Genomic DNA, 17,985 nt, shown 5'->3' on the forward strand with positions numbered 1-17,985 from the left:
GCTGCTCTGAGGTTTTGAAAATATTATCAGCTACTAGCATGAGGCAAGTTATCATAGAACTGCGTTATCAGTAAAAATTAGGGAATCCTTGAGGCTGGAGGGGAGCTCTGGAGAGCGTCCACTGCACTTTGTCAGGTCACGGACAGACAGCTACATCTTGTGTCAGAATATCGCTTTATTGCCAGCTCTGCGTGTGAGCATCCTGCAGATATCCCCGTCCCGTGAGAACGGGTGCATTGCCTCTCCCCAGTACCCCCCTTCCCTCCCTGCACCCCCCTTCCCTCCCTGCACCCCCCTTCCCTCCCTGCACCCCCCTTCCCTCCCTGCTCCCCTTGCCCTCCATGCTCCCCTTGCCCTCCCTGCACCCCCTTGCCCTCCCTGCATCCCCCTTGCCCTCCCTGCACCCCCCTGCCCTCCCTGCATCCCCCTTGCCCTCCCTGCATCCCCCTTGCCCTCCCTGCATCCCCCTTGCCCTCCCTGCATCCCCCTTGCCCTCCCTGCATCCCCCTGCCCTCCCTGCATCCCCTGCCCTCCCTGCATCCCCTTCCTCCTGCCCGCAGCCTGGAGCAGGGAATTAAATCACTCCCATTTCCGTGCTGCGGCTGCTGCTTCAATAACATCCCGGTAGGAGGGAAATGATGCAAAAAAACGGGAATGTGGCAGATGGCTCTGCAAAAAAAATCTGCTCAAAGAAAGGAGCCGAAGGGGGTGAAATGAGCTCTGGTGCACCCTGCACTGAGGTGGAAGGGGACGGAGCAGCCTCGCAGAATAATAGGGGCATTTTGGTTAAAAAAAAAAAAAAAAAAAGACATAAGAAAAATACCAGGCCAGGTTTTCAACTAGTATTATAAATTTCTGCCACTGCATTAAGTGTGCGTTGGACAGTTTTGTTCAGATAACGGAGGTTCTGGCCCTGGTTTCCCAGAGGAATGGAACGTGCTGCAGCCGTGTGCAGGCTGAGCGCAGGACGGCAGCGCTGGAGCCTGCTGAGCTTTCTTTCCCCTTTTGTTTTGGTCCATGGCTAATACAAAAGATGAGAGGTTACCTCACCTGATGGTAGCCTGTTGCACTCATTTATATGGAAAAAAAAAAAAAAAAAAATATATATATATATATATATAGATATAGATATATATATGCAGTGGTACCTTGCTTTCACGTGCAGGTTTTACGACATTTTCGAAACCTGCTCTAACAGTGCTAATGATGGGTAGCGGAGGCTCTGGAGAGCATCAAGACGAGCTGTCTGCAAGCTGTCAGGAAACTATGTGGGTACGAGTGATTAAAAATTGCCCTGAGAAGAGGACCGGCTGATAAGAAAAATACCTTGGCTGTCAGCACTATTTTTTCAAGTGTCAAGATAGCTCCTGGGGAACAGCACAGTCTGAATAAACCAGGGAGGTATTTATAGTGCCGGAGCATAAACAACGTGTCTAAATTGAGGAGCAGCACAGAAGCCTGGGTTTGCTGTTCAGTGCGAGAGAAATTGAAATATTTAGCATGAGACTGAGCTCTGACTCTTGCGTGAGTTGCTCTGCTCCCTTTTTGCACACGTGCTTAATTTGGTGAATCTCTGACCTCCTTTTGTTGGGGCAGTTTCTATATTTCAGTAATAAACGATGCCCTCAGCATCCCCAGCAGCCTCAGGCAGGGCTTGGACTTCATATATTATATTTTCATTAATCCATACAGCACCTTTTTTGCAGTTTTACCTTCAAGACTGAGTTTGCTGCTTGCATTTCAGGAAATGCCTTTGTTTTCCCCCTTTAACAAAATGGTTTGGTTTTATTTTAATGAACCATTATTTGAAAGGTGATGAGAAGCATTAAATGCAGAGGTGCCCGGGGGTGCCCGTCTCCCTTCAGGCTGCATTGGGACATTGAGAGCACCAGCGGCAGCCGCAAATTGACAGCAAGTTGTATTGCACTTCAAACTATCGTCGGTCTAATGAAAAAAAATACCCCCTGAAATGATGATGATGGGGAAATGTTAATGCTAAAAATAGCTGTTCTTTCCGAATAGATGGGAAGCGTTAGAGCTTTCTGTCTGCTGAGAAGCCCTTCCGACAGGCTGTGCATTTCCCAGCCGTGCGCGGTACAGCTTATCCTTTTAACTTCCATCAGAAATAACCTGGCAATGAACATGGAGAGCAGAAGCTTGAGAGGATCCTTCGCTCCGAGCTTTGGGTCTGACCTCCCATTTTGGGCTCCCATTTTCTGGCTTATCACAGAATTCAGACATCTATTGGCATTTCAGCTGCAGGGTGCCAAGTGGCCAGATGTTAACAGCTGGGGATCAGACTGTTATTTTGCTAAATGTGATAAAACCAGCTTCTTTTCCCTGTATATTATCTACATCCCTGGAAGGGCAGAGATTGCTGCAACTGAAGCAACTCCTTTCTTTCTGCAGCTGTAAATCTTCCCTTAGCTGTGTAAGGGTGCAGGATGCGGGTACTGTATTGTTATGTCAGGTCTCATGTCAAGTGTGACTCTTGCCCTTGTGGCCTTAGATTGAAGTTGTAATTTAGTTTAATTCATAGTAATTGATTTGACATTGCTGGCTGATTAGTTTTTAACACTGTTGAATATTTTTGAGGCTTCGCAGATAAACTGTGGGTTTAAGGGAGGTAAAGACCCCTCTGCCAAGTAAAGTGTGTGAAGGGAAGAAACACTCAGCTCCTGTCCCGACATTTTAACGTGCAGGGCTCTAGCTCTTCATAAGGAGAAAGAGAAAAAAATATGACAAAATATAAGCATCTTTGTGCATTTTTGCCAGTAACTTCTGCTGGAGGGTTTCTCTTTGCTCCTGTCCTGGGATGCCAAGATGCCCTTTTTGGTGCCATTGGGACGATGTGCTGTTGAGTTGTCCTAATGCAAAAATAATTCTCTCTTCCAACGACTGGCTAAGATTAAATTTTCCACATTTCCATGTTAGAAAGAACAACTCCTGCTGTCCCTGCGCCAGCCCTTGCCAGCAAACTGCAGCCCAGAAACACCAAAAGATTTAAGGGCAAATTTCTGGCATTACCTCGGAGAGGGAAAAGAGCCACGTAACCTTTGTGTGCCTAAATTACTTCTGAAGACTTTCACGGGGGGCTGTTAAAAGCTTATTAGTGGTCTGTGATTTGCCAACTATCAGCCAGCTTCTATAATGAAACGTAAGAGGGCCACATAAATAACTGTGCCCCTGTGATTTTTTTTTCAAGGCAGTATATTACGAGTTCCAGAAATTGCCAGAATACAGCCAGCTCCTTCTGGGTTCTTTAGAAATTTAGGAATAATTTGAGGTTGTTATAGGATAGAATTAGTCAAAGCACTTATTTACAGATTGTGTTGTCTTCCATCCGCCCCATTACGAGTGTGGTGGGGCAGCTCTCAGTGCTGCTGGTGTTGGATGGTTTGTGTTTTTGCTGTTCTCTGGCCTCCTTGGGAGGGACCAGGTGCTTGGGTACTTTAGGACAAGTCTAATCTGTCTAAAGACAGCATAACCGCGTTAATGGCTGTGATTGGGCTCAGGCTTGCAGAGCCCAGCGTGGGGACGGAAGGCAAGTGCGCTGGTGACAAGGGAGAGGTGTCCAAGTCCAGCTGCGTCTGTCACCTGCAGTGATGGGGACATCACGGCCAACACAGACAGGACAGGGCTTTGGGTGATGCAGGATGATGATGCTTTTTTGGTGGCAACAACCATTGTCCTTTGGGATGCCTTCACCTTCCCAGGAACTGGCCTTATCCCATAGGGAAGCTGAAGCAATCGGGATCATTAACTGAATTATTAGGGTATAGGATGCTGGGGAATTCTCACCCCGACATCGTCCCAGCGGCACCAAACCTCCTCTGTGTTACACATTTATTGAGTGAGGACGTCGGGAGTGCTGGTCCCTGTCAGCGTTGGTGTTTCTTGAAATGGAATATTGAGTCTAAACCCGCTGTAGCCAGAGACAGAGCAAAATAAAAGCTTAAGCAGTCTGCTGCCTGGCTGAGGGTGAGAGAACTGCGTCCGCTTTTCCAGCTCGCCTAAGGGCTCTAAAACCAAGAGTTCTACCTTATTAGAAATAACAACTTCTAATTAATAACTTATGGTATGACAGAGAGATGTATTATTCTCCGGTGATGGCACTTGCTTCAGATAGAGCAAAGGAGAAAGCATGATTATTAAAAAAGAAGTTCCTTTCATATGAAACTGAAGGATAGAAGTGCATTGGTGTAGGCTGTGCGCATCCTCCAGAGCTGCTCTGCTGCACTTTATTTAAGGAAGTTAATGGAAATCTTTCCTAAATACGCGTGGCTGGAATGTCCCCGTGTTACTGACTGTGGCGTTGTGTGCTGGGCTCTGCAGAGGGAGGCCAGATCAGTACAGATGGGTGTCAATGACCGAATTTAATCAGTAGCAAAATTTCTACTCATGTCTGACGTGCTCTCTAACACCATTTCAGTGAGGAGAAGAGTCCCAAAACTTTGCTCTTTGCTTCCTTTAAGCTCATTATTCTTACAAGGTTACAAATAGAGTCAGCTCTTGACTTCTGTGGAAGGAATATAATTCCTGGAAACAGCAAGAGATAATGTGGGTAGGGATGGTTTGTAAAATATGGGGTATTCAGACAAAATACCCCCTTAGCAACAGGGCTTCTGGATGGAAATCTCTTCCCTGGGATGCAGCGGGCAGTGGTTTTGCAGCCTCTGTTTTTGAAATGATAGAGGGGGGTTTTATTGGACACTTTGCTTGGGTTTTCTGCTGGAATATGTGCATAAATGTGCCCATTTTTCAGGTGCGTTGTTGCGATTTGTATGCAGCCGAAGCTTTGCTGTCTGCAGAGAACTTTGTGATGGAAATGTGCGTTAGGAGTGATGAACAAAATGCATCAAAACCTTTTCCTTTGACAAATGGATGGCTTTTTAATTATATGCACTGCATATAGCATGTTTGCTTTCAAATGAGACTTTAAAATGTATGTCACAAACGAATATTAATAATACAGGCAACTTGGTAAAATTTTAGCAGTCCCATTAACATGATGAAGGTGTAGAAGGATCTGCTGGCTGTGTACCCTGCTGATGAATAACTTCTTAAGGAAAAAAAAAAAAGGCACAAAAAATCCAAAAGCCTTTTGTACCAACAGAAGAAGAGGAAAATGTATTGGTGGGTTATCAGGAAGGGCTGTCAGTGTTGGCTCACACACAGGTGCTCCTGCTTTTGCTGTGAGAAGGAGTGGAAGCACCAGCTGATGTTCAGTTTGGTGCTTTCCTGTCCAGGTGATCACAGAGTCATAGAACCATAGAACAGTTTGTATTGGGAAGGACCTCCCCAGCTCCCCCAGTGCCCCCCCTGCCATGAGCAGGGACATCTTCACCAGCTCAGGGTGCTCAGAGCCCCGTCCAGCCTGGCCTGGGATGTCTCCAGGGATGGTTCAGCCACCACCTCTCTGGGTACCTGGGCCAGGCTCTCACCACCCTCAGGACAACAATTCCTTCCTCATGTCCAGCCTGAACCTCCCTCCTTTAGTTTAAAACCATCACCTCTTGTCCTATTGCAACAGGTCCTCCTAAAAAGTCTGTCCCCATCCTTCTCATCGGCCATTTTTAAGTACAGAAAGACCACAATCAGGTCTCCTTAGAGCTTCTTTTCTCCAGCTGAACAGCCCAACTCTCTCAGCCTGTCCCATGGCAGAGCTGTTCCAGCCTCGGATCATCTTGGTGGCCTCCTGGCCACTCTCCAGCAGGTCCAGCAGGTCTGTTGAAGGTGCAGCTCATGGTGCATGGAACGGGAGAGCCCAGCCATGGGTGATGTGTTTCCTCCACCACAAAGGGTGAACCTGGGTGTAGTTTTACCCTTGCAGTGTGATAGTTTTGGGGTGCTCTGAGCAAGACGAGGTTCTCCCAGCGTGGGGTGTTCACACCATCACTGTTCAGGGACTGTGACTGTCCCCAGTGCCATTCCCAACTTTAATTCTCCCAAGGAAGGAGCCTGGCCCATGCGTTAGGACACTTGCAAAGAGCTGCAGCTTATTCTGTGCAAGGACGTGGATAATGGCCCCGGTCATCGAGTGCCTTATGCAACTCCGTTGTTATTGCTGTAGCAACACAAAGGAGATGGTTACAGCGGGGCTGTTGTGAGCTGGCAGATCCGAGTGTTTAATAGCAGAACAGCATTGCAGAGCTCAGAGCTGGGAGTCTGAGGCTTTGCTGAGGAAATGGAAAGCGCAGCAAGAGCTGGGAAATGCAGCAGAAGAAAACCTGCAAATTGATTTCTTGTCCAAGGGCTTATCAGAGCACGTTTAGCACCTCTTAGCATCGTCTGCTTAGTGTGGCAGGTATTCCCTATAATGACAAGCGTATTAGTCGCTGCTGTTCATCCCGAGAGGCTATTAAATAATTTGCACCCTCAGGTTTGTTAGTGAATAAGATAAATTGATTTTTTAGAGTTTTAAAGAAAAAATTATATACCTGCAAATATTTATCTCTCTAGTGAGCTTACAAAGGGTGGAACAAAATGTGAAGCTGATTTTCCTGAGTCTCAGCAAATACATTTTTTGATAGGGAATGGATATAAAACCCCTCTGTTGAAAGCCCCATGGCAGCAGCAGGTTTGGGAGGTGGCAGGACGATTGAGCAGGAGGTAGAAATAGTCCCACAGCACAGCGGGGATGGGAGAGCCTTACCTGGCAGGCAGGGTCCCGCATCCCGGCATCGCCCTGGGTGGGCAACATTGGCCGGGGGGGTCTCAGGGATGGGGATGCAGGTGGGGATGGGGATGCAGGTGGGGATGGGGATGCAGATGGGGATGGGGATGCAGATGGGGATGGGGATGGGGATACAGATAGAGATGTGGTTGGGGATGGGGATACAGATGGGGGTGGGGATACAGATAGAGATGTGGTGAGGATGGGGATGTGAGTGGGGATGGGGATACAGATGGAGATGGGGATACAGGTAGAGATGTGGTGAGGATGGGGATGTGGTTGGGGATGTGAGTGGGGATGCGGATGGGGATGCAGATAGGGATGCGAGTGGGGATTGGGATGCAGGTGCAGGTGCCAGCCAGTCCTATGCGCTGGTCCCTTCCCCAAGCCTTGGCAGCATTGCTGACTCACCCATTCGCCCTCCACCCCTTGTTACACCCCCCATGGTGTTTTGATAGCGCACCTTTTACTGTAAAGCTTAATTCTTCGTTTTTTAGTGTTGCCAACGCAAAGAAAAAGCCATGCAAGGCATTTCCACCCATGAATCAGCTCTCTGCGGGCAACGTTGCTGTGGCGGGGGCGGCCACCCTGGCAATGTCCCCGGACTGTGGAATCATGCTGGGGGTGCAGCTCCAGCCCCCTCAGCAAAGCCTGTGGCACAGCGAGGTCAACAATTACCAACTTTTCTGTACAGAGAGATTTGCATTTTAAGCAATTTGTTATTTAAAGCGTAGGTCACCGGAGTTAAGCAGCCATCTGCTTCACGGGCACCATAGAGCCAATTCCAAATGTGCTCCGGCCATTTGCATGCGTTATTAGATGCGTTTGTTTGCTAATGAGGTCTCTCTCAGAAGTCAGGTCTGAAGAAGCAGAGGGGGAAAGGTCTGGGCGCTCGTGGTGAAGGTTCGGCTGATGAACAGCTGCAGAGTGAGGGACACAGATGGAAGAAGTACTCACTCTAATTACCATTTTTCTAAAAATTGCAGGGTTTTCTTCTAAACCCATTAGGTATGTGATTGCTTCCACTTCACTTAGTAAACAGAACTGAAACACACAGTGACCGGGTAAAAATACATCATAAAGTATAAAATCTGTCCTGTCGGGGGCTGGGGAAGGGGGCAGGAGTGCTGGTCTGGGGTGTGATCCTGCAGGTGGGTGAGCTCAGGTGAGGAACCTTCACGAGCGGCAGGAGCTGCGTTCGGTGCATAAAAACCCTGCGTTTATATTTTTCTCCTAAGAGATAAGCCATAAAACTGTGAGGTTTACATCTTGTGATATACTCAGATGTATTTGCAGTAGAAATCGCTATGCAAAAGTAAAGCTTTGATTCCATTAGCAAGAACATAGAGCGCAATAAAATGTTATTTTTCTGGCTGTATGTCACCAGGCGCGTGTCCATCCCCTGTTCCCCCTCACTATCATCTTTCTTGTGCCTTCTGAAGTTTCCTTCTCTTTGCTCCTGCCTCAAAGGCATTCTTGCCAGCTAAGCAGAGGATGTGTTTGCAGAGGTAGATTTAACTTCCTGAAAACAAAATGTCATCTTTCCCGTTTGCTACAGTAGGATAAAATGGCAGGGTAGTTCTATTTACAGATTGCTACACATACCATTAAAAAAATAAAAGAAGCAGCAGCATTTCTTCCAGAAGCCTCCAGCCCTCCATGGCCATGGTTTCCCTCTGATTTCCGAGGTCGGATGGGTCACTGGGATGTCCAAGTCTGGGTGCTCGGGCGGAGGGAGGTGGTGGAGGAAGGGGAAGGGCCACGTTGTGCCTCTTAGTCATATTTCTTCTCCCCTGCTAATTTTTTGGAGCCTGAATCTCAGCCTGGCAGCGATGGATCTGTGAGCAGATTGCCGGTGAAGCCCTTAAAGAGGAATAGATGTATTTGGTAGGACGTGCCTGCTGCTCGCCGGGGGGCTGGAATGCGCTGGCGCCGGCTGGGTCTGTGCGTACGATGCATAAAGCGTAGGGTCTGGTTCCATACGCACCCGTCAGTGTGGTGAAAATATGGAATAACTTAGTCATACTTTAAGATCCTGACAAGTCCAGCTTCTGGGCAGGAACAGCCCCAGGTTCCAGTATAGGCTGGGGAATGACCTGTTAGAAAGCAGCGTAGGGGAAAGGGACCTGGGGGTCCTGGGGACAGCAGGGTGACCATGAGCCAGCACTGGGCCCTTGTGGCCAGGAAGCCAATGGTACCTGGGGTGGGTTAGAAGGGGGGTCGTTAGTAGATCGAGAGAGGTTCTCCTGCCCCTCTACTCCACCCTGGTGAGACCCCATCTGGAGTATTTTGTCCAGTTCTGGGCCCATCAGTTCCAGAAGGACAGGGAACTGCTGGAGAGGGTCCAGCGCAGGGCAACAAAGATGATGAAGGGAGTGGAGCATCTCCCTTATGAAGAAAGGCTGAGGGAGCTGGGGCTCTTTAGTTTGGAGAAGAGGAGGCTAAGGGGGGACCTTATTAATGTCTATAAGTATATAAAAGGTGAGTGCCATGAGGACGGAGCCAGGCTCTTCTCGGTGGCAAACAATGATAGGACAAGGGGTAATGGGATCAAGCTGGAACACAAGAGGTTCCACTTAAATTTGAGAAGAAACTTCTTCTCAGTGAGGGTGGCAGAGCCTGGCCCAGGCTGCCCAGGGGGGTTGTGGAGTCTCCTTCTCTGCAGACATTCCAACCCGCCTGGACACCTTCCTGTGTAACCTCACCTGGGCATTCCTGCTACATGGGGGGATTGCACTGGATGATCTTCTGAGGTCCCTTCCATTCCCAAACATACTGTAATACTGTGATACATGACAATTAGCAGCTCTTGCTAATTCAGTACCGGGTTTATCAGGTAACCTTGTATTTCCCTTTGTCAGCAGCAGCTTCAGAAGTGGCCAGAATGATAGATGTGAATTATTCAGTGACTTTCCTTCCTCTGTTGTTGGCTCCTTTCGCCTTGAGGCTGACAATTTAACAGCTATTGTATGTAAATGGTAGGCATGCCAACGCCTTTCCTTTTTTTACATTTAAAATCACAAAATATGTTTTATTGAAATGTTCAAAAAGCCCCAAGATTCATGTGCATCCAGAGTTGTCTGTAGCTGGTGAGGGTCTTTCTCCCTTGGTCGTTGCAGGGATGACGTGCCAAGCCAGGACATCCTATACCGAGGACGAGGTGCTCTGGGGTCACCGGTTCTTCCCGGTGATCTCCTTGGAGGAGGGCTTCTTTAAAGTGGATTACTCCCAGTTCCACGCCACATTTGAGGTCCCCACCCCACCGTACAGCGTGAAGGAGCAGGAGGAGATGCTGCTCATGTCCTCCCCCTTGATTGCACCCGCTGTGAGCAACAGCAAGGAAAGGAACAACTCGGTGGAGTGCCTGGATGGGCTCGATGAAGTTGGCACAAAACTACCTTCAAAACTGCAGAAAATAACTGGGAGGGAAGACTTCCCCAAAAAACTCCTCAGGATGAGTTCCACCACCTCCGAGAAGGCCTACAGCATGGGGGATTTACCCATGAAACTCCAGCGGATCAGCTCGGTCCCTGGCAACTCGGAGGAGAAACTGGTGTCTAAAACCACCAAGATGATGTCGGATCCAATGAGCCAGTCGGTGGCCGACCTCCCGCCCAAGCTGCAGAAGCTGTCGGGGGGCGGCAGGATGGAGGGGAACCTGCCGCCCAAACTGCGGAAAATGAATTCGGACCGGTTCACATAACCCGACGGGACTCGGGGTCGTCGTGCGGAGCTGGAACTGCGGGCGGTGAGGGCAGGAGCGGCCCCTCCGCAGCCCCCGGCCGCTCGGTTGTGGTCCCGGGGGGCAGGAGCATCCGTGAGTAACCAACACGGGACACTGGGTCGGCATGTAGTATCACCTCACGCATGCAATAATAGTGTGCAATTTTTGCATATAGTTTTATGGCATGACTCCTACTATATTTATACTGTATATTCTGAAAAAAAACAATCAGAAAGGGGCGTTCCTTTCCCCTGTATTTCTTAAGAGTAAGTAGTAGGTAAAACATGCGAGTGGGTAACTTTCAGGGTTAAGTTATAATTCGATTTGAAAAGGTTTATTTATTTTTTTTTCAGATGTGGATTGTGATGTTTTGTTCAACAAAGTAGTTACGGTGCATGTCTTTTTTCTCAAAAAAAGGTGTATTAGTTAATTCCTAACACCAAATCTGCTAGCCTTAACTTAACTGCTGGTTTCTATTTTGTTTTGATGTTTTTCTTGGGGTTTCTTTCCCTGCATCTAGGCTACTGAGAAAATTTGAAATATATTTCATAAAGCATTGCTTAGAGCAGAAACGTGTATTAATAAGCCTAGGGAAAACAATAAATAAATGGATAAAATTCACACTTTAGATACAAATTTTTTAAAACCTTTGTGATTTATATGTGCAAGAAAACCACTTTGAGTAAGCCAGATGTGCTTGATTTCTCACGTTAATAGAACAGCTAAACATGAAAAAGGCTGAATGTCTCCATGAAGCCAAACGAGCATTTTTTCTGGATGAACTGCACCCCAAGGGCAGAGTCACAATTCCCCCTAATTCTGCAGCACCTGGATTTTCCTCCCTCTTGCTTTGGTGGCCCCGTTGGGCCGGTACCGATGCAGGTGCTGGTTGCCAGAGCCGCCGTCTCGCTGCTGCGCTGCCGGCGCCAGCGCTCCTTACTGCTTTCTCTATGGTGAAAATAATGTTTAAACATGTTCTTAACTGAAGTTGACCCTGTGGGTTTCACAATGAGTAATACTTTGTATAAATGTTTGGTTTGATATCCTTCCGTGCTCGTGTTTGGGTTTCCTTTATCCATCATGTTGTGCTCCGGCTGGGTCTGGGCATTGTGCGGATGTCCCCGTCATCGTGGCACCCCGTGTCACCTCGAACCCTGCCCAGAACGCTGGAGGTCGGCTGTTGGGGTGCCCAGGGACACCCAGTCATGGTGTGAATTTTGGGGTTGTCTTATGCAGGGACATGAGTTGGATTCGATGATCCTTGTGGGTCCTTTCCAACTCTATGATTCTATGACCCGTGGTCTGCGTTTGGGACCAGGTCACGATGGCTTCCAGGGGACTCGTTGTTGGAGGAGGAGGTCTGGGTGACATGGAGTGATGTGTGGCGCTGTCAGGGAGCTGGGTACAAAAGTCACCACCACCAATGGCTGGGAAAAGGGCTTTATGTGCCATGGTCTGTATGGACCACCCTGGAGACCACAGCCAGGTGGTCCCGGGGATGGACATGCATGGGTTGGGAGGCGGAGATGTGGGTGGGCAGTTCTGACTTGAGGACTCTGGACCATCCTGCACCAACGCTGGCACTTGCTACATAACTAACAACAGCAGATCTGCCAGTTTAGGGGGGGAAAGTTGTTTGTTTTTGTTATAAATGTTGACATGGAATAAGAACCCAGAGACTTGGTGCTGCTGGAGGGTCGGCTCCCGCACCGCTGCAGCTCTGCTTTCCTGGGAAGTTGCGATTTATGAGCCATCGGTTGTACACCCAAGGACTTTATACTAACTTCCAAAGTTCCTTTTCATCATGTATCGAGATTTTTGAGTGGCACTGCATGTTTTTTACGCCTCTGGCTGTGCCGCGATTCTCTGCACGTAGTTGTTGAAGGGCAGCGTGTGCCTCGCTCCCCGTGCGCTGACCCGTGCGCCACACGCCGCTGAGCAGGTTGCCGATGTGGCAAGGGAAAAATCTGGACTGCTTTTCTCCCGTTTGCCAACACTTCCTCAGGTTGTCTTGTAAAATACTGCTAATTTTTGTACCACACCTAACTCTTCTACCCGTCCTTGACTGACAGCAAAAATAGCCATGTGCAACTGCCAGGTGTCTACACTAGAAACACCAAGTCCATGGGTATTAAATGGTGTGATAAATGCTCGGCCGTTGGTGGGGCCGAGTGATGAGTCCTGCCAGCAGCCTTGAGCAGATCCGTCTGGATTCATAAGGAGGGTCTCCAGCAGCTTGTCCTCTCCTCAAAACCTCCTTTGGTTTCTCCAGGGTGGGGTTTCCCTCCCTGGGACATGGGGGTCCAACCGGGGGTTGCTCGTCTTGTCCTGGGTCTCCCACCACCTCATGTGTGGCTCACGGTCTGCTTGGCTTTTCTTTATGGCAAAGTAAATGTGACTAGGAGCGATGGTGTGTCACCAGCCATGCCCTGGGGCCACCAGCATCCTCCCTCCCGAAATCCCAGCATCCCGTGCCTTTGGGAGAGCCAAGGGGTGTTTTGCTTTGGGCAACTTTGGCTTGAGTCTGTGCAGGAGATTATTGAATTAAGTAGGAGCAGCATGGATGTGTCCTACAAACTGAGCTTAAAATAGGTGATGGGGAGAAGTGCCGGAGCCGTAAAATACACTGCCAGTCTGGGTGACTGCAGCTTCCTCGGCAGCCTGTGCAAAAGAAATCTGCAAGTATTGAAACACTGGGAAAGTATCCTCATTTTATTATATTAATGCCGTATAAAATATTAAGTTATGATTAACTGAAAAGTTCAGTTTCTTTTTAATCAAAATATGCACCTGTTCTTGCTGGACGCAAGATTTTGAGGCTTGTGGTTTGTATTGCAATGCATTATGTATGTTCAGGTGACAACATACGCGTCTTTCATTAATAGGAGTGAAAGTACAAACATAGGTTATAACTTTCTTTAGTTATTCACTTTTGGGATTGATTTCTGGCTAATATTTCATTTTTATTGATGTGGCCACTTTTTTTCCTGGTTAACATTTTAGCCCAGCCCCGATGCTTACGCTAAGAAAAAGTAACTGATTGCACAGCCGGTCTGTGTTCTCTACTGCTGAATTTATGCTTGAATTCTATTGTAAATTGTACATATTCAAATTAGAACAAACTAAATGCATTTTCTGGCATGCAGTCGATAACTGTATAAATGTACAAGTTGATTTGAATTATACAAAATAACACACTCTTGTATTCATTAATACTGCAAGCTCAGTTTTATCTAAAGCTATATTAAACTTTCAAAAATTGTTCGGTTTAAATGTGTTTGTTCTTTTAGCCCGTCCACTTTTTATTACTTTAATAAATGACTACGTATTCAAGTTGTTTAAGGGCTTCTGATTTCACATTTGGTGTGTACAAAAGGCTAATCTCTCCATTACTCCTGAAAGCAGCAAAAATAAAAGCTGAGTTTAGTTGAGCTGCGCTTTGCGGGCTCTTTGGAGGCGGCTGAGCTGAGCCCGCAGGCTCCTTCCTGAGGACGGCGAAGAGCAGAGCTGAGGTACGTGCTGAAAATTGGGGGGCTCTCTAATCCAGGCAGCCCCGATACACCAATGTCCTGCTGAATTTTTGAACTTTACATGAATTCCTCAATGCCGTTTTCCTCTCTAGCACAGAGGCCGGGGAGCCTCTTTCATTTGCAGAGAAAAGGAGGAGTTTTCATCGCTATCTCCCCCATCCAGCCCCAGGAATTAAAGCTCCAGAAATGGATGGAGGCTGTCAGGTCTCTCCCCATACAGCAGACCTTCCTCTTTGGTTTTTGCTATAAATTACCCTTTTAGCAGCTGGGTGGCACCACTTGGGCTGGGCAAAATACCTTCTGTGCTAAGAAAACAAAAATAATAAAGGAATGACTAAATCTGTGTGACAATAGCCGACTTTTTAACTCCTTCCCCTCCAGAGGCTGCTGAACGAGGGTTACTGGAGCATAACCATATTTTGTTTTTCCAGGAGCCGGTCAGGAACAGCCCAAACCGAGGTGTCGGTGCTTGGAAAACTGAATTAGTGCCTGTGGCGGGACAGACATGACAACACGGGGCTGTTTCAGTCATCCCGTGTCACCAGACACAGAATGCATTTGAATTTATTAATATTTCCTCAGCCGTGGTTGAAACAAAGTGAATTTGCAGTGCTTACTTAGACATGTGAAAACGAAACTGCGGTAGGTTTTTAAATACCTCAGTATATTGTCAAACCCAGCCAGCAGCTTGAACTATGAACCCCAGCGCAGGCAGGATTTATGGATCAGGTCACCACCTACATCCATATATACATATATATTTTAAATATTAGATGGGGTGTCCACTTTACAAAAAATGCAAAAAAAAAAAGAGGGGAAGAGAAAGAGAGGGGCAGAGAGAGAGCAAACTCAGCCTAATTTTCCTATGGTTGTAAGTACTATTTAGCGTGAGCGCGATGCTGGTTTTGTTAATCTGTTTACACCACTTCCAAGCACTTGCTGATTGCTGCAGAAATGCACTTGAATTATTATTCCCCAGACAAACATCTGTGCATCACCCAGCAGGGCTGGCGGGCGCTCGCTGCTCCGTTGGGTGGGACCCCAGCCCCGCAGCCGGAGATGCTTCCACTCCAGACATTAATTATCTGCTGGCTGAGACTCCTCTGGGGGTGCCATCCATTGGACACCTGCATGTGCATCTCCCAGGGGTAAAGGATGTCTTAACCCAAATTTTAGCAGGGCTGTTGTGACAGGACAAGAGGTGATGGTTTTAAACTAAAGGAGGGAGATTCAGGCTGGACATGAGGAAGGAATTGTTGTCCTGAGGGTGGTGAGAGCCTGGCCCAGGTTCCCAGAGAGGTGGTGGATGAACCATCCCTGGAGACATCCCAGGCCAGGCTGGACGGGGCTCTGAGCAACCTGAGCTGCTGAAGATGTCCCTGCTCATGGCAGGGGGGGCACAGGGGGAGCTGGGGAGGGCCCTTCCAACTCAACATTATTCTGTGATTGTCACCTTGTGGAGTCCTCCCATGCTAGTGGGTCTGTATAGCGCTCATGGACAGTGGGCATCACCAAGCGATGAATGGAGATAAGCCCAACGTCCTGTTTTCTGACTACTAAGCCCAGTTTATGGTCATGACAACTGGGCGACCCAGTGGAACCACCGAGCCTGCCATCACTTTCGTCCCATCGCTTGGGGGATGCTAACGAGGAGCGAGCAGAACACCAGACCTGATGGCCACTTGTGCAATTTGTCCCTGACACCACCTGCCAGCCCACGCCGGGAGGTCCACGGGCACCCACCATCACCACCATGGCCCCACACAGGCACTGGCATCTGGGTGCCCATCTCTGGTCACTCTGGTCACAGGCTTTGCTGGGATGGTGAAGGTTTGAGGAACAGCACGAGCGTGACATGGGGATGAGATGTGCTGGTGACTGCAAACGCCGTGGGCTCAGCAGAGCTGCTTCTGCATCTGCAGGTACAGGGGTAAGGCAAGACACAGGTAAGAAAATAATAATTACATAATAATCGCCTATACATTCGTAAGAAAATACACAATCGGTGATGTCTGTGTATCCATAATACTATAGGTAACAGCAGTCAAGCTAACTCTTTGCTAATTGAGATTTATTCCCCATTTGCACTCCCCAAACTTTTCAACCCGTTTGTAGGTTTAGATAAGCTCTTTGGGCGCTGCCTTGGGAGTCGGGTCTTTGGACTCGTTCCACAGCACCTGCGTGTGATGGGAAGGAAGAGCGAGGGACGGCAGCATCGCTCGCCCTCGGAATAACCTGGGGAGACTTTTCTCTTGGCATCCGCCAGACGTTCCCTGGGAAAGCTCCAGGCATCGTTTCCTTAAGTGTTCTTGGAGCCTCCGTCAGTAGCAAAGCAAAGAAAAAACAAATCAGTGCAAGTTCCAGCATAGGGACAAAATTAAGTCCTATGCCGGTGTGATGCTCAGGATAAATAAAACATGACCCTCTGCCCTGCTCCAAGAAGAAATTATACAAAATGTCCTATACTAATTGACAATATTGAGAAATCCACACTTAACAGCAAAATTAATTTTTTAAATATAAATTAGCGAAGCACCCCTTTGAGACCATAAAACATAGCATTTTGTTCTCATTCTAATTCGTACATTACAAATTTATATTTTGCATTTAATGAAAATTCAGGAAAACTCTCAACGTATTTCCCCGAATGTTTTATTTGATAATACCTTGTTCCTTTAGCCACAAAATTCTCCTTGCTAATAAGAAAAAATGGCAATGCTTGTACATTGAGACAACATGAAAGTAAATGTGGCGTGCTGGCGAGCCAGTGCAGGAATGGCTTTTGTGGCTCTCACTGCAGTTTAACTGTGCCTTTGGATGGAGCACATTGCTTTAATAGAGTGCTGTGAATGCAATTTTTGCCGCAGAAATCATCCCCTAATCAGGATGTCTGCAAGGGCAGGCGATGCAAAGCAATGCAGAGCTTCTGCCACCTCCACGGGACACGGGTAAAAATGGCACCAATGTGACATAAAGCGTCACAGCAGCGGTACCGGCTGCCAAAGCATCACAAGAGACAAGTTCAGAAACTAAAAAATCTCCTAAGCACGTCTGTCTCTTCCATCTTTCCACCCAAGTTGTTCAGTCTTACAGTCGCGGTAATGAGATTATCAAAGCCTAAAATACAAATGCGCATCCAAAGAGCACATAAATACAATTTCCCATTGACGTTTGTAGGAATATAGTCATTTATTCTGCTTCAGCCATTCACCGTGGCCTAAGTGAATGAAAAGCTCTAAGTGAAGGTGATTGATTTCTCTTTGACTTTTGTTGGTGTGTGTGGTTGGGGCCGGGCAGGCTGTGCATATGGGGCAGCGCTTAAACACCGCGGGACGAGGCAGCGCTTCATGTTCATGTGTTTTTCCCCCTTCTGAGAATGGAAAAGCAGGAGCTAAAGCTGCAGATGACAGGAATTCAGGCGGGTGGCACGTGAGCTGCCTGGTGCGAGCAGCTAGAGATAGAGCAGCATTTTCGTTTGGAAGAGTTGAGACTGGAAGTGGAAAAAGCTCTAAAAGAAGGGCTGGGGGGACGCTGCGAGGGGCCACGCAGCGTGTGGGCGCCCAGCTCGGCCGTACCCTGGATGGACACACGAGCACAGGCGTCTGCAAAACCACAGCGCACAAACGTGCCCATTTCACGCACTGCTACAATACAAATGCGATTTTTCTCGTTTCGGAAGGAGCTGCTGAGTGTATCCAGTGTTGCAACATCACAGGTAAAACCATCACAAATGCCCCCTAGGACATGCTGCCGCCTCTGTGTCCCTATACCAAATTTCCTCCTATTTTAATTTCCCCACTCTACGCACAGCTCAAGCACCTTTTACTTCTGGTTCAGCAAAAGTGCCCTAATGCCACCGGTCACATTGCCTTAATTGCCGATATTTAACGATGCCTCAGGGCTGTATTCTCCAAGGAGAGGTCCCTTCTCCTCTTCTCCTGCCCGCAGAGCCATTTGGTCTCACATGACAGAGCTGGGGACACGAAATACAATTCAAATATTGAATACAATTTAAAATATGTGCCATAAACAGCCAAAAAACTTCAATGGCCTCT

At 47.9% G+C, this 17,985-nt stretch overlaps 1 protein-coding gene across 1 annotated transcript in view; it reads left to right on the forward strand.

Moving 5' to 3' along the window:
• KCNJ3 (potassium inwardly rectifying channel subfamily J member 3) overlaps window positions 1–10,379 on the forward strand; it is a gene marked incomplete at both ends in the record, with an annotated part of 46,475 nt that extends 36,096 nt beyond the window's left edge. Inside the window, one exon of the mRNA XM_082056382.1 lies at window positions 9,796–10,379. Within this exon, the coding sequence (XP_081912508.1) occupies window positions 9,796–10,379 (584 nt within the window). The remainder of the gene's footprint in view (window positions 1–9,795) is intronic.
• Window positions 10,380–17,985: the final 7,606 nt, after the last annotated feature.

The sequence above is a fragment of the Streptopelia decaocto genome (genome assembly GCF_964273445.1).
Source record: "Streptopelia decaocto genome assembly, chromosome: 6".
Classification (NCBI taxonomy): Eukaryota; Metazoa; Chordata; class Aves; order Columbiformes; family Columbidae; genus Streptopelia; species Streptopelia decaocto.